The sequence below is a fragment of the Mus musculus genome, chromosome 15, assembly GCF_000001635.26.
Source record: "Mus musculus strain C57BL/6J chromosome 15, GRCm38.p6 C57BL/6J".
NCBI classification, from domain to species: domain Eukaryota; kingdom Metazoa; phylum Chordata; class Mammalia; order Rodentia; family Muridae; genus Mus; species Mus musculus.
This window is the reverse complement of record NC_000081.6, coordinates 98,763,598-98,778,583: the sequence shown is the minus strand read 5'-3', so window position 1 is coordinate 98,778,583 and position 14,986 is coordinate 98,763,598. Positions and strand designations below refer to the sequence as shown.

Sequence of the window (14,986 nt, the reverse complement as noted above, 5' to 3'; positions counted from 1 at the left end):
AAGCCACACAGTGGCTCCTCACTTGCAGGCTCAGAGTGCCCTGGTGCGCACAGGCTCGTGGGCTCTTCAAGAGACCGTCAGTAACCCTAAGGTCGTCTAGATCCGTCCTCAGCGTGTCAAAGGAGCGCTTCAATCACCCACTCTCGGAGGCAAAGGAAAACGATGAAAGACCCTGTCATTGGGACCAGATCCTGGTCCCTTGGGGTCACCGCACTCTCCCTACAGCCTCGGGAGACCCCGGAGCAGGTGAGTGGAACTCCGACCACTTGCCCCTGGAGTGGGGCTAATCGTGATCCCGGCGTCCTGTGTGTGTGTGTGTGTGTGTGTACACGCTTGGGGGGGGAGCGGCTGCGTTCTCCTGGTCAAGTCAGGGGGTGGGGTGCGGGTGGGGTGGGGATGCCCCGGGCTCTGGGAGGGGCCGCAGTTCCGTCAGCTCGAGCAGAACCACCCGTGAGTTAGGTCGAGCAGAGCCAAAGCCCCCGGTGCTTCGTCGCGGGTTCGCTCGCTAGCTATCTGGATCACTCCCTCCCTTTTACCCTCCCTTCCTCCCGGCGGGCGGCCGCGGCGACGCCGGGGAAGCGGCAGAGAGGAGTGGCTGGGCGCTGGGAGAATGCTGCTCCGCCGAGGGGGCTGAACCCGACAGTTTCCCCACGGTTTAAGCCCCAAGAGCCGGGCCCGAGTGACTCAACCGCGAGCCTTGTGGATCCTGCACCTGAACCGCTGGAGGTAATGGGGCGGGAGAGAACAGGGAGGGCAGAGACTAGACAGGCACGCGGGCGGTCAGACAAGACAGACAGACAGACAGACAGACAGACAGACAGACAAGCGTCCCCCCTCAAGAGCACAGACAACGCTGAGAAAGCCAGATATAGAGATACCTACAGAATAAAGAAGTGCCTTCGGATTCAGAGGGCAATGAGGGGGTGGGGTAGAATTGGGGTCGGACCCTTGGGGACTAGATGGTGTCGCACTGCAGAGGGAGCGTGTAGTTAGAAAAGGGGCGGGGGTAGATGGGGAATCTGTGGCCTTGGCGCAGGGCACCTGGTTTCCCTCGGGGCCTTTGTAGCCCACTTTCCCCCTGGTGGGAGCCGAGGCCAGAGAGTGGTTCCAAGAGCCTGACCTCGGACCCTTCTAATCTAGCTTGCCTGGTATTGCCAGCACGAGGAGGCAACACCCCTCCAGGTGGTGGGGAACCCCCTTCTAATCCCTCCCTCTAACCCTGTAAGGGCGGGCAGATCAGTTGTGGGGCCCACAGAGAGGGAGCGGTTGGTGAGGAGGGATAGAGGGTCTGAGAGAACCGGTCTCAAATGGGTATGTGAGTGTCCCAGGACCCTGCGTCGTGTCTGGCTGGCTCGGACTCCAGGGGTGCTCCGGAGGGCCTCGGGCTGCTCAGACCCTTCCTCTTTGACAGGTTCCAGGACGCAGACACTGGAAGTCAAGGGGTGACTAGTATTGCACAGTTTGGGGAGGGGTGAGAAAAAGCTAGTGGGGCTTCATTGGTGGCTTAAGGAGCTGAAACAGAGCGTCCTTCGGTCCCAGGGAGCCAATCTAGTCCTCATCAAATGTCCCTGTCCCCGCAGGCGCTGACTGACTCGCCCACCGGAGCCTCCGGGCTTCGACATGCTGGAGGAGCCCCGGTCTCGGCCTCCGCCCTTAGGCCTCGCGGGTCTCCTGTTCTTGGCTTTGTTCAGTCGGTGAGCGTTTTTTTATCCAGTTCCAGGGGAGGGAAAGCACCGATCTGGGTTAGGGAGGATAGGGATGGGGCGTGCGACTAGACCCCAGACCCTTGTCGCTTGTCCCCAGGGCTCTAAGCAATGAGATTCTGGGCCTTAAACTTCCCGGTGAGCCGCCGCTGACGGCCAACACCGTGTGCTTGACCCTGTCCGGACTGAGTAAGCGACAGCTGGGGCTGTGCCTGCGCAGCCCCGACGTGACGGCGTCGGCGCTCCAGGGGCTGCACATCGCCGTTCACGAGTGTCAGCACCAGCTGCGCGACCAGCGCTGGAACTGCTCGGCACTGGAGGGCGGCGGCCGGCTGCCGCACCACAGCGCCATCCTCAAGCGCGGTGAGCCTGACGGGGCGGCTGTGTGTGCTGCTGCCCAGGCGCGGGGGGCAGGCCGAGGCGCGCGGAGGCGGGAAGGGACCGGCTCACGGCTTCGGGAGGGGCCTCTCCGGGAATTTCCCCAGGAGCTGCGCTCAGCTAGATCTGGTCACCGGCTGGGCCTCTGCCTGCCTGCCTGCCTTCCACCTGCGTCGCTGGCGAGGCAGCTGGGTCCCTGCTTCCCTACCCCAGGGCCTCCCTTTTCTGCCTCCACCTAATTCGGATCTGGGATGCACCTGTGAACAAGAGATGCCCCCCAACCCAAGAAGCTTCAAACACACCCCCCCTCAACCCCCTATTTTTCTCTCCCCTCCCTCTCCACCCAGACAAGTCCAGGCTGGTGTCCCCAGAGTCTCAGCGGGGGTGGGGTGACGCCCCCAACCGTTTAAGGGTTAAACCTGCTCCCCTAATTGCTGGGGTTCCCAGGAGCCAAAGCTGGGAACAAAGACCCTGATGGCTTTGAAGCTGGGGAGTAGCCCCCTCCTCTGTGCTGTGGGGGCCCCAGGTGTCCCTCACCTGAACAGGTGAGGAATGGCTGGAGGGCCACAAAACAGGTCACTGCTGGCCTGGTCTAGAAGGAATGGTCCGGGAGGCTCCATTGCCTCTCCCTATACTCAACTGAAGTTTACTCCCAGAGGACTAATGATCCACGGAAGGGGGTGGGGGTGGGCTCAGTCCAGGGATAGAGTAGTGCTTTGGGGACTATGGGGTTAATAGGCAGCTGCCATCTGGAGGGGAATTCCCAAGACGTGTGCAAACAGCTTCACCCTTGGATGGTTGGGGGATCTTGGGGCTGGCCCTGGAGCCCTAGATTCCCGGGTAAGAGGGGCCTGGCCTCCAAACCAACTGTCTTTCATCTTCTCAGAACTCTTGCTTGCAAGTGCCCTTGCTTAAAATGAAACGAGGGACCCCCCTCCTTCTCTGCAGGGCCTGATATAGTGGAAGGTTTTGATGGTGAGGATGTCTCTCTAAGCCTGGGAAAGATTTGTCATCCCAAGCCCCGTCCTCAATGACCGCCCCCCCCCCAAACATAACAGAGAAGCCAACCTTTTAAAAGGGCCTTGGGGAAAATCACTCCTGACTTTCTCCTCCTCCCAGTATTTTATAAGGTAATAGCAGGTTAGAATAAACATAAAGGGCAAATATAAAACTAGAACCTGGGAAGGGGGTGGGCAGCTCCAGCATGCTAGGGGTTGTTACTGCAGTGGTAGGTGGTAGTGTGGTTTAAAGACTCATTTAATAAGGTGGGGGAAGAACCCCAAAGCCAAAGGTGCCCCCCAAGCTCCCTGCAGAGAGATGCAGAACTCCTGGAACACACCTTCAGAAGTCCTCAGGACTCTTTCTGAATTATCTCAAATCCAGAGGTCTCTCTAGGCCCGTGGTTCTTAACCTCTCTGGAGGGCTGAGAGGATATTCAGTGCCTGAGGGTTGATCTTGGGGTGGTCAAAAGTCAGATATCCTGCATATCAAATATTTACATTATGGTTCACAGCAAAATTGCAGATATGAAGCAGCAATGAAATAATTTTATGGTTGGGGTCATCACAACCTGAGGGAACTTGTATTATAGGGTTATAGCTTTAAGAAAGTTGAGAACCACTGTCACACCCCAAAATGACAGATTTACAGAGATTTGGCTTTAGTGGTATCTTGACCCATGGGTCTGAGGCCTGGTGTTATTTCTTGTCTCAGGATGCTGTCCCAAATCACTCAGCTGATAAATGACAGAGTCAGGACTCAGAAATTTCTGACATTGGCTGCTGCTACTAGTGGTAGTTCACACCTATGCGCTTAGGAAGCTGAGGCAGGAGAATTGTCAAGAGTTCAAGGCCAGCTTGGGCTACATAGAAGATCCAATTGGATTTTTTTTTTTTTTTTTTTTTTTTTTGCTATTAGAGGGTGGCTGGTGTCTCTTTCTCAGCCTGCCATCTGCCTTCTCCCCTCAGCTCCCTGTCAACCTTACCCCAATCCATTTTCTCCCCAGGTTTCCGTGAGAGTGCTTTCTCCTTCTCCATGCTGGCTGCTGGGGTCATGCATGCTGTTGCCACAGCCTGCAGCCTGGGCAAGCTGGTGAGCTGCGGCTGCGGATGGAAGGGTAGTGGTGAGCAAGACCGGCTTAGAGCCAAGCTGCTGCAGCTTCAGGCACTGTCTCGGGGCAAGACTTTCCCCATCTCCCAGCCCAGCCCTGTTCCTGGCTCAGTCCCCAGCCCCGGCCCCCAGGACACGTGGGAATGGGGTGGCTGTAACCACGACATGGACTTCGGAGAGAAGTTCTCTCGGGATTTCTTGGATTCCAGGGAGGCTCCCCGGGACATCCAGGCGAGAATGCGGATCCACAACAACAGGGTGGGACGCCAGGTGTGTGTGCTTACCTCGGCCTGGGTCTCCTTCCGGTTCCGAGACAGCCTTGCTGTGAGACAGCCTTGCTGTGTAGTACAGGCTAGCTTTAGATTTGGAATCCTCCCAGTCTGAGGGCTGTGGCTGTTAGGTGTGGCCACCGAGCCAGGCTTTTCTCAGACTTTCTCTGTCCCTCCCTCCCTCCCTCCTAAAGAGAGGCCCCACAGAGTAATGGGATGAGGTTTGGTGAGTGATTTTGTTACTAGCAAGCTTGTCGCTAGTAGTCACCCGAAATATGTTTAGAATCTATAGGAAGCTGCCTGGTGGCATTTACCATATGTAAATGCTAGCATATAGCATCTTAGTTTTTTTTTTTGTTTTTTTTTGTTTTTTTTTTTTTTTAATTTAAGGTGTATCAGTGCTTTGCCCGAATGTATAGGTCTGGGCACCATTTGTGTTTTTGGTGCCCTCAGAGGCCAGGAGAGGGCTTTGGACTCCCTAGAACTGGGGTTATTGTCTTTTTTTAAATATTTATTTATTTATTTATTTATGTGAGTACACTGTTGTTGTCTTCAGACAGCACTAGATGAAGGTATTCATTCCATCCCATTACAGATGGTTGTGAGCCACCATGCGGTTGCTGGGAATTGAACTCAGGACCTCTAGAAGAGCAGTCGGTTATTGTTGTGAGTCACCATGTGGGTACTGGAAATTGAACCCAGGTCCTCTGGGAGAGCAGCAGCCAGTGCTCTTAACTATCTGGTCACATCTCCAGCCCCTCATATACTGTATTCTATACAGTGCCTTGTACTTGGCTCACTGCATAGACATTGGTTTTTTTGTTTTGTTTTTCGAGACAGGGTTTCTCTGTGTAGCCCTGGCTGTCCTGGAACTCACTGGCCTCGAACTCAGAAATCCGCCTGCCTTGCCTCTGCCTCTGCCTCCGCCTCCCAAGTGCTGGGATTAAAGGCGTGTGCCACCACGCCCCGCCCCGGGTACTGCATAGACACTGTTACAACAGCTGCCTTGCCTGACAGACTTTAGGACATTCTGGCCTACAGACTCCATTTTATCCATGTTTATTCTGGAAAGCGCTGTTGTCTCCTTGTGAGCTAGTGATCAAAGTAAATGCTTTCCTTTCCGTTCCCTTCCTTGCTCTGTTCATTTGCACCCCCTCATCGTTCCCCTCTTTGTCACCCTGACGTTGTAGGTGGTAACGGAAAACCTGAAGCGGAAGTGCAAATGCCATGGAACGTCAGGCAGCTGCCAATTCAAGACCTGTTGGAGGGCAGCGCCAGAGTTCCGGGCCATCGGGGCAGCACTGAGGGAGCGGCTGAGCAGAGCCATCTTTATCGATACCCACAACCGCAACTCTGGAGCGTTCCAGCCCCGCCTACGTCCGCGGCGCCTCTCTGGAGAGCTGGTTTACTTTGAGAAGTCTCCTGACTTCTGCGAGCGAGACCCTACTCTGGGCTCCCCAGGCACGAGAGGCCGGGCTTGCAACAAGACCAGCCGCCTCTTGGATGGCTGTGGCAGCCTGTGCTGTGGCCGTGGGCACAACGTGCTCCGGCAGACGCGAGTGGAGCGCTGCCACTGTCGTTTCCACTGGTGCTGTTATGTGCTGTGTGATGAGTGTAAAGTCACAGAGTGGGTCAATGTGTGTAAATGAAGGTGAGCCTCGCCTAGGCACGACGAGGAGGAGAAGCACTGTGTGAGGGCTGCTCTCTTTCAGCCCTTTGCTCGGATTTCTGTCTAGGGTTTATCGTGGCTCCCGGAAGCTCAGAGCATCTGCCTGAGAACAGCTCTGGGGGTGTAGGGTCAGGTGAAATCTGTAACGAGCAGCCTTTTGTGGGGGAAGTGGCCCCACACTCTGTTCTTAAACACTCGAATAGACTAAGATGAAATGCACTGTACTGTTAGCGTCTTCTCTACCTACAGCTCCCTCGGGCTCAGGTTCCTACTTCCTTTGGATAGGGAGTCTATCTTTTGGCCACTCCTCTTCCTCGAAGGATAATAGCAGGCATTGTGTGGAGTCAATAAGACCCGTATATATAGCAAGAGACCACCTCTTCCTATTTGTGGTTCTCAAACTCCTCCACTACAGCCCAGAACCTCCTCTTATGGGACCTCGGGTGACAATAATGAGAGGTTTTCGGTTGGAAAAGGACAGAGGGCAGGGAAGCCTCAGACAGCTGTCTTGTCAGGCTCTTGGGAGGCTTCTCCTTCCGTTCAGTTGTTGAAAGGGTCTCTCCAAAGGAAAGGTTTTAGCCATAACTCTTGGAGGCCCTTTTCCTTCTTCAGCAGGAAGGGTGGGAATGGATAATTTATTTTACTGAGATGTGTTCTTGGTTCCTGTTTGAAACTAAAATAAATTAAGTTACTGAACTACTGGACTGGCAGTGGCAGATGGTGATATGTCTAGCCACACTCGGGGTAGTAGCCCGTGTTTTTTTCTCTTTCTAGGTGAAGTCTACACTCCTGTACTCAGTGACTTTTTATGTATATCCTGCTGACTTCCACAAAGGATTTGAAATGATGCTCAAAGACTGAGTTTAGGTTTTTAGTCTGTACAAACCAAGGTGGACTTCTGGGTGTGAAGGACTTTTAGATTCAAATGTACATAGACCCTGTTCACCCCGAGCCCTAGGCTCCAGGGTCACCTTCACCATTACTCAGAACCAAAGCTGGTGCTTGTCTCCCCTGTAAAGGGCTAGATGGTAGATACACTAGGCTATTTATACTGTGGTCTCTATGTCGACAACTCACCTCCACCGTACTTACCCAGTTCTGCTGTTATAGACCCCAAATAGTTATGGCAGGGGGTGAATGAAAGCAGACACAGACCTCACATAAGCGGATGGGGATAGCTGTGTTCAACACAGCTCACAAAGCTGGTGTGCAGGGCCAGACCTTGCCCTCCGACTGTCACTTATTGAACCCTTTGCTATACTACAAGGTCATGTCTGCAATGGGAGTTTCAGAACTTAAACTTAACAATTAGGTGGACAATTAAAGGACAGGTACTGTTGTCTCTAAGTCCAAACCAGAGAATTGGGCAGGGGTTGGGGGCTGGAGGGTGGGGGTGGGGTGGGGGGAGGGATGTACAACAAGGGTGATGGGAAAAAAATTGAGAGGATTCCTATGCTCAAAATGCAAAATGTGTCGTTTGTCAGGGAAGAGTCTCACTGTGTACCCCAGGCTAGCCAGGCGGTCAGTACGTACCCTAGGCTGGCTTCAGACTTTCCACTGTGTCTCATTCTTGAGTTCTGGAATTGCATGTAGGCCTTACCACTCCCGGCTAAAAATTAGATAATTTTAGCAAAACTAGCATTCTCTGCCACTGAATTATTTGCATATACATTTTGTCTTTCTTTATTCAATGTTCTTTTTTTTTGTATTTAATCTGAGTAAAATAATTTCTTTATCTTTTCAATTTTTCTACATTTATTTATTTGTGTGTGTGTGTGTGTGTGTGTATGTGTGTGTGTATGTGTGTGTGTGCACATGCAAGTGGATGCAGGCATACTGTGGAACTCATATGGAAGTCATGGGACAACGTGCAGAAGGCAGTTCACCGTTTACCACTTGGGTTCCAGAAACTGAGTTTAGGTCTTCAGGTGCGGTGGAAGCATTCTGACCTGACCTGCTGGGCCATCCTGCTGCCCATCCCTTGTCTTTTCAGATATAAGTAGAGAGACGAGATTTTTTTTTCTTCTACAACATCTCCAATTCCTAGCCTAATGTCTTTGAAAAGGAGCACCTTTAAGATGCATTATGGACAGAGGCAGGAGGACTTCTGAGTTCGAGGTCAGCCTGCTCTACAGAGTGAGTTCCAGGACAGCCAGGGCTACACAGAGAAACCCTGTCTTGAAAAACAAAACAAAATAAACAAAGAAAGAAAGATGCAATGTGGAGGGGCTGGGGAGATGGCTCAGTGGTTAAGAGTATTGGCTGTTCTTCCAGAAGATCCAGGTTCAGTTCTCAGTACCCACATGTCAGTTGACAAATGTCTGCAACTCCAGTTCCAGGGGATTTGACAGTTTCACAAGGACATACAGGCAACAGCACCACTGCACATAAAGTAAATAAATTGGGACTGGAGGGATGGCTCAGCCATTAAGAGCACTGACTGCTCTTCCAGAGGTCCTGAGTTCAATTCCCAGCAACCACATGGTGGCTCACAACCATCTGTAATGAGATCTGATGGCCTCTTCTGGTGTGTCTGAAGACAGCTACAGTGTACTTAGATATAATAATAAATCTTGAAAAAAGAAAAAGAAAAAGTAAATAAATTGCCTGGTGTGGAAGCTGACTTAGGCAGAGCCCGGTGAGTTCAAGGCCAGCCTTGTCTATAAAGTGAGTTCTAGGACTGCCAGGGCTGTTACACAGAGAAACCCTGTCTCTAAAAGATAGATAATAGATCTTTTTTATTAAAAGATGCAATATGGACAAAAGACCTTTCAGAGCACCTGCATATTTGGGGTCTATAAGATGCTCCCAGGGAGGCTGGAGATAGCACCTGCTGCTTTTGCAGAGGGCATGGATTCAGTTCCCAGCATCCACATGGTGGCTCACAACCATCTGTAACTCCAGTCCAGGGGATCTGGTGCCCTTGATGGCCTCTGCAGGCTTCTGCACAGCTATGGCTCAGAGACATATGAGGGCAAAACACTCATACAGAAAATCAAAATATATATTTTATTTTAAAAGGCCAAAAACATGCTTCGACAGAGTGCAGAAGTAGCTCCCTATATTTCTCTAGGTGATAGGTTATCTGGTGAGACAGGACCAAGGGGACCATGAGGACTGTTGGATCATGGCAGTACTCCATGGTGACATTATACCTTTTTAGTGTGGGAGGCCAGGTATCGTGGAACTCAGGAAGCAGAGACAGGCAGATCTCTGTGAGTTCAAGGCCAGCTTGGTCTGCAGAGTCAGTTCCAGAACAACCAGGGCTCTATAGAGATACCCTATCTCAAAAAACAGAAACAAACAAACAAGTTTGGGGAGGGAGGGGTTTGGGGAGATGGCTTCTTGGTGTAGAGTGCTTGTTGCTCTTGCAGGAGACCTGGGTTTGATTTCTAGCTCTCACAGTTGGGCAGTTCACAACAGTCTTTAACTCCAGTTCCAAGGGATCAAATACCCCATTCTGACCTCCAGAGGCACTAGGTATGCATGTGGTACGCAGACATAAATGTGGGCAGAACATTTATATAAGCAGATAAATCTTTAAAAATCAAAAGAACTATATATGTGCATATGTGCACGTATATGAGTATCTAGAAGAGCGTCAGGAATCCCCTGGTGTTTTGCACTGCCTGGAATGGATGCTGAGAACTGAACTCAGGTCCTCCTGAATTCACCCATCCTCTCCATGGCAACAACTTAGCGGGAGATGTCAGACACCTGCTAACCTAATGTGTGAATGAGGAGAGGAAGAAAGGAGAGGGGACTGAAGTAAGATGGACTTGGATACAACCAAGAATAACAGGGAACATCCAGAGTGCAGATGCCTTCCCTCTAGGAAGAGGCATTCTCCAGATGGGGCTGTGGCGAGAGAGTCTTTTAACTTTCCTTTTCCCTCCCCTGTCGGTCCCTTTGCCTCCCTCGCTTTCCTAGCTTTTCTTTCCATAGCATGCACGCTCTGTGGTGGACTTAAGCCCCAAACCACAACCTTGACAAATTCCAATTGGATTTGGTCAGCAGGGCCAACACCCCCTCCCAGCACAGGCGCTGGGCTCAGGCCCAGGACTGGGGTCAGTGGTGGGGTGGGAGTTTGCAACCCACAGAACTGGTGGGTGGCTACAGTTTCAGCTTTTACTGGGCTCTGGTGGCAGCTGGAGGGAGGGAAAAGAGCACACTCTGGAGGAGCCCTACCTTGACCAAATGGCTAGGAAGCTTAGAGTGGTGGGGAGCAGCTGGTTACAGGGGAGTAGCACTTCTATCCACCCCTGCTTGTGTCAGGCCAACCTCTCCTGACCCTTGTCTCCCCACACACCAGAGGGTGAAGGACAGAAGACCTGAGGGGGTCTCTCCAGCCACACCCACCTTTTCCACCATAGGAAGCTGTCAGTCATTTTTGTCTTCCTTTCACTCTGCCATACATTTGTGGGAGGGCTCAAGGTCTTCATCATTAGGTTTCCTCTCCTTGTTGAGGTTCCACAAGGCATGCTGTGGAAGCACTAGGGAGTGGGGTGAGCAGTCCATAGGCATACAGAGGCAAGGGAGTGAGGACCTAACCTGGTGGAGGGTTATCACAAAGTTTTAGGCGAGAAGTGGAGACGTTAACAATCACACTAAAGGCATGTCAGAGCACATGTCAGAGCCGCAGGAATGCATAATGGTCTTTTTTTTGTTTGTTTGTTTTTTGAGACAGGGTTTCTCTGTGTAGCCCTGGCTGTCCTGGAGCTCACTTTGTAGACCAGGCTGTCCTCGAACTCAGAAATCCGCCTGCCTCTGCCTCCCGAGTGCTGGGATTAAAGGCGTGCGCCACCACGCCCGGCTTATAATGTTCTTAAGGTTTCTATTGCTGAGATAAACACTGTGACCAAAAACAAGCTGAGGAGGAAAGGGTTAACTTCACCTCACAGATTCTATAGTCACTGAAGGATGTCAGGACAGGAAGTCAGGATAGGAACCTGGAGGCTGGAACTGAAGCAGAGGCCATGGAGGAGTGCTACCCAGAGGCCTGTTCCCCATGGCTTTTTTTTTTTTTTTTTTTTTTTTTTTTGGATAAATGGTCTTTTCTGTGGAAGCCTGGCTACTGTCCTAGAACTTGCTATGTAGACCAGCCTGGCCTCAAATTCAAAGAAATCCACCTGGCTCTGCCTCCTGAGTGCTGGGACTGACAGTGCACCACCGTAGCTGGCTCAGCTTGCTTTCCTGATATTTTCCCCTGGTATTGAACTTATTTTTATTTGCATGAGTATTTTGCCTGCATGTATGCTTGTGTACCACATACATACTACACACAGTGTCCATAGAGGCCTGAATGGGGCCTGGGACTAGAGTCACAGACAGTTGCCTGCCACCATATGGATGCTGTGAATCAAACCAGGTCCTTGGGAAAAAGCTGCCTGGCCCCTTAGCCTCTGAGTGACTAGTCAGCCCTCACCTGCTTCATAAAATTCAAAGGTCGTGCCGCCCACAGTGACCTTGGCCCTTCCATGCCAATCATCAATCGAGAGAAATGCCTTGCAGGTTGGCTCACAATCTGGTGAGGTCATTTCTTGATTGGGGCTTCCTCTTCCCAAATGATTGTAACTTCTATCAAGTTGTCATCAACTAGCCAGTACAGTTGACCTCTTGTCAATATGACACACAAACACATCACTATTCAACTAGACCCTTTCCTTTCTCAGTTACCCTCAACATGGCATGTTATAATGATATAAAACATTCCAATGCTGATGTTTCCCATATTTGTTACAAATTCAAACGTATAAAGAAACCCGGTCCTTTTAGAAACATCTGAAGTCTCTCTTTTTTTTTTTTAAGATTTATTTATTGATTATATGTAAGTACACTGTAGCTGTCTTCAGATACTCCAGAAGAGGGAGTCAGATCTCATTACGGATGGTTGTGAGCCACCATGTGGTTGCTGGGATTTGAACTCTGGACCTTCGGAAGAGCAGTCCAGTGCTCTTACCCACTGAGCCATCTCACCAGCCCTGAAGTCTCTTTTAAAGTTCAATGTTTTTCTAAAACATTCAAAATCGCTGTAAAATTCTGAAGTTTCTTAAGCGTGGAGTCCTGTGAAATAAAAAAAAAAAAAAAAAAAAAGCTACATACGTTATTGCTTCAAAAAGGAGAAACCAGGACAATCACAAACAAAGCAAAGCAAAACCAGAGTCCAGCCCGGTAAAAAGGCCAGCGCTGGGGCCTCCTCATGGTTCTTTGGGCCTCAAAGTGCTCTGTGGCCTCAACTCTGCCAGCTTGTCTCCTGGGCCCAGGGCAGCGCTATTCCACAGTTTCTTCTGTCCTTGGCAGTTGTCCCACGGTGCTGGCATCTCCAAAAGGCTGGGTCTCTGCTGCAGCTGGATTGTGTTCTCCTCCTCTCCCCCCTCCTCCCCCCCCCCCTGACCTTGCCATGTGGTGACAGTAGACCAGACTGGCCTCAAAGTCAGAGGTCCACCTGGCTCTGCTTCCCAAGTGCTGGGATTAAAGGCCTGTGCCACCACCCTGGACTGCTCTTTCCTTAATCACAGCTGATTCTTCAGCCCCAGCTGTCCAGTATCAATTAAGTAAAGTAAAAGTTTCACTTTAGTTGTTCTTTTTTTGTTGTTGTTGTTGTTGTTTTGTTTTTTTATTATTATTGGCTGGGGTCCCTCTATATAGCCCTGGCTGGCCTGGAACTTACTATGTTGATCACTCTGGCTGTGAACTCACAGCAATCCATCTGCCTCTACCCCCCAGAGTCCTGGGATTAAAGGTGTGAGCCACCACATGTGCACTTTAGCGGCTCTTAATTCAAAATATGAGACTTAGACTCTTTAAGGGACTTTCCAATTTCTCCCTGTAACTTCCCAAGTCAGGCCTCTGTCGTCTGCACTGCTCTTGGCATTATCTTCTAAGTCCCCACAGCAACCCACGGAACTCTGAGCACACAACGGCTTTCCCAGCCCAGAGTTCAGATGCCACCACAATCCTCCCCAAAACACAAGGTCAGGTCTGTGACAGCAACATCTCACGCCTACTGTCCAAATGCAACCTGAGGAAGAAAGGGTTTATTATAGTTCATCACTGAGTTGGAACTCAGGGTAGGAACCTGGAGGCAGAAACAGAAGCAGAGGCCACGGAAGATTGCTGCTTATACATAGGCTTGCTCAGCCTGATTTCTTATACAACATACAACCCAGGGGTGACACCTCCTACAGTGAGCTTGGCTTTCTCAAACTATCACTCAAAGAAAATGTCCCCCAGGCCTGCTTCCAGCCCGAGCTGATAGAGCAAGACATTTTCTTAATTGAGGTTCTCTCTTCCTGCAGGACTCTGTAACCGGAGTCCAGCTGACATAAAACTACCTAGCACAGTAACTATATTTTGGGGAGTCTCTTGCCTTTAAGAACCCAGGATATGGGCTAGGGAGATAGTTCAGCCATTAAAAGTACTAGCAAGACAAGCTTGGCCCGAGCTTGTTCCCCAGAGCCTGTTGTAATAGGTGGAGGGCGATCAGGCTCTTACTGACCTCTCTTGCCTAGAGGACCTGGCTCCCAGCACCACGTGGAACAACTGCTTGTAACTTTGTCTCCAGAGAATGTTACATTTTTTTCTCCCTGTAGTAGATATCCACACTTACAGGCACCTACTCACACACAGAGACGTATGTGCGTAGGTACAGTTAAAAATAAATCCATTTGGCTGGATGTGTGACAAATACCTTTAATCTAAGCACTCAGGAGGCAGAGGCAGGCAGATCGTATTTGAGTTCAATGCCAACTTGGTCTATAAAGTGAATTCCAGGCCAGGTGGGGCTACATAGTGAGCCCCTGTCTCAAACACAACAATAACAAATATATATATTTTAAAGCTGAATGCCTGTGGTGTAATGAAAGCATTCCTAAAGTAAGATGGGGGATGATGCCAGGAGAATCACACAGAGCTAGCCTAGAGTGTGCACTGCAGCAGCAGAAACCAGAGATCCTGGCCCAACGAGGGAAAAAAGTCAAGAACAGCGACTCCCAAAAGGTGTCCTCTCTAACCTCCACATCTTGCTAGAGCACAAGTGCACCCGCAATCTCTCATACAAGCACACACACACAGAGTTAATAAATGGAGGGAAAAACGAGCAAAAACCAGAGCTTAACAAAGGCTCTCAACAGCATTGAGTCCTGAGTGGGGACAAATATAATTCTCTTCGTTATAAGCAAGTTCCTTGCTGTCCATCTCTTCGTTAACCATCTCTGGCTGTTCTGGAGCCTGCTCTGTAAATCAGACTGACCTTTAACTCACAGACATCCACCTGCCTCTGCACCCTAGTCTCCAGTGCTGGGATTAAAAGCTTGTGCCACCACCGCCCCCAGCCAGTCCTGTAATTTTTGAGGTAAACAAGAGAAGACAAACTGGTATAAAGGTATAAACCAGAGACAGATGTGACAAGAGATAGATTCTGTTCCCAGCCTATGTTTTGGAGGGAGAGAAGAGTTATAACGCTGCACCAAGCTCTTATACTTGATGCATTTAAAGAACGCAGTGGGGGCTGGTGAGATGGCTCAGTGGGTAAGAGCACCCGTTTCTGGCGAGGACCCTTCTAGCTCAGATTCTAACATAGCTTGTGGCTAGAGTCTCAGGCAGTGTCTCCATCATGTCAAAAGATGAGTGTCAGGGAAGGAAGGCGGGGTCCTGGGTGCGCTTTCCTGGGGATACTAAAATCCAGACTCATCTAGAGAGACTTCATGAGAGCCGCCTCTGAGTTTCTGCCCTCTGCCTTTCAGCCTCAACCTCCTAGACGACCCCATCCAGATGTTTCCTCTAGTATCTGGAATGCATCGTTCTTTCTCCTCTTCCTTTATGGGAAAGGATCTCAGAGAAAGCATCCTTAGGAACTA

At 50.5% G+C, this 14,986-nt stretch overlaps 1 protein-coding gene across 4 annotated transcripts; it reads left to right on the top strand.

The window, feature by feature from the left end:
* Positions 1-377: 377 nt before the first annotated feature.
* Wnt10b (wingless-type MMTV integration site family, member 10B) lies at positions 378-7,872 on the top strand. 4 transcript variants are annotated; one of them, XM_006520892.4, is made up of 5 exons: positions 378-726; positions 1,581-1,694; positions 1,804-2,066; positions 4,087-4,172; positions 5,650-7,872. In XM_006520892.4, exons 2-5 carry the CDS (start codon positions 1,621-1,623, stop codon positions 6,106-6,108), a joined length of 882 nt encoding a protein of 293 aa, XP_006520955.1. In that variant the 5' UTR covers positions 378-726; positions 1,581-1,620; the 3' UTR covers positions 6,109-7,872. The 4 variants fall into 4 exon arrangements, with proteins under 4 accessions (XP_006520955.1, NP_035848.1, XP_006520954.1 ...); NM_011718.2 differs by having other exon boundaries at positions 434-726; positions 4,087-4,460; positions 5,650-6,832; XM_006520891.3 differs by lacking the exon at positions 378-726 and adding an exon at positions 1,231-1,311 and having other exon boundaries at positions 4,087-4,460.
* Positions 7,873-14,986: the final 7,114 nt, after the last annotated feature.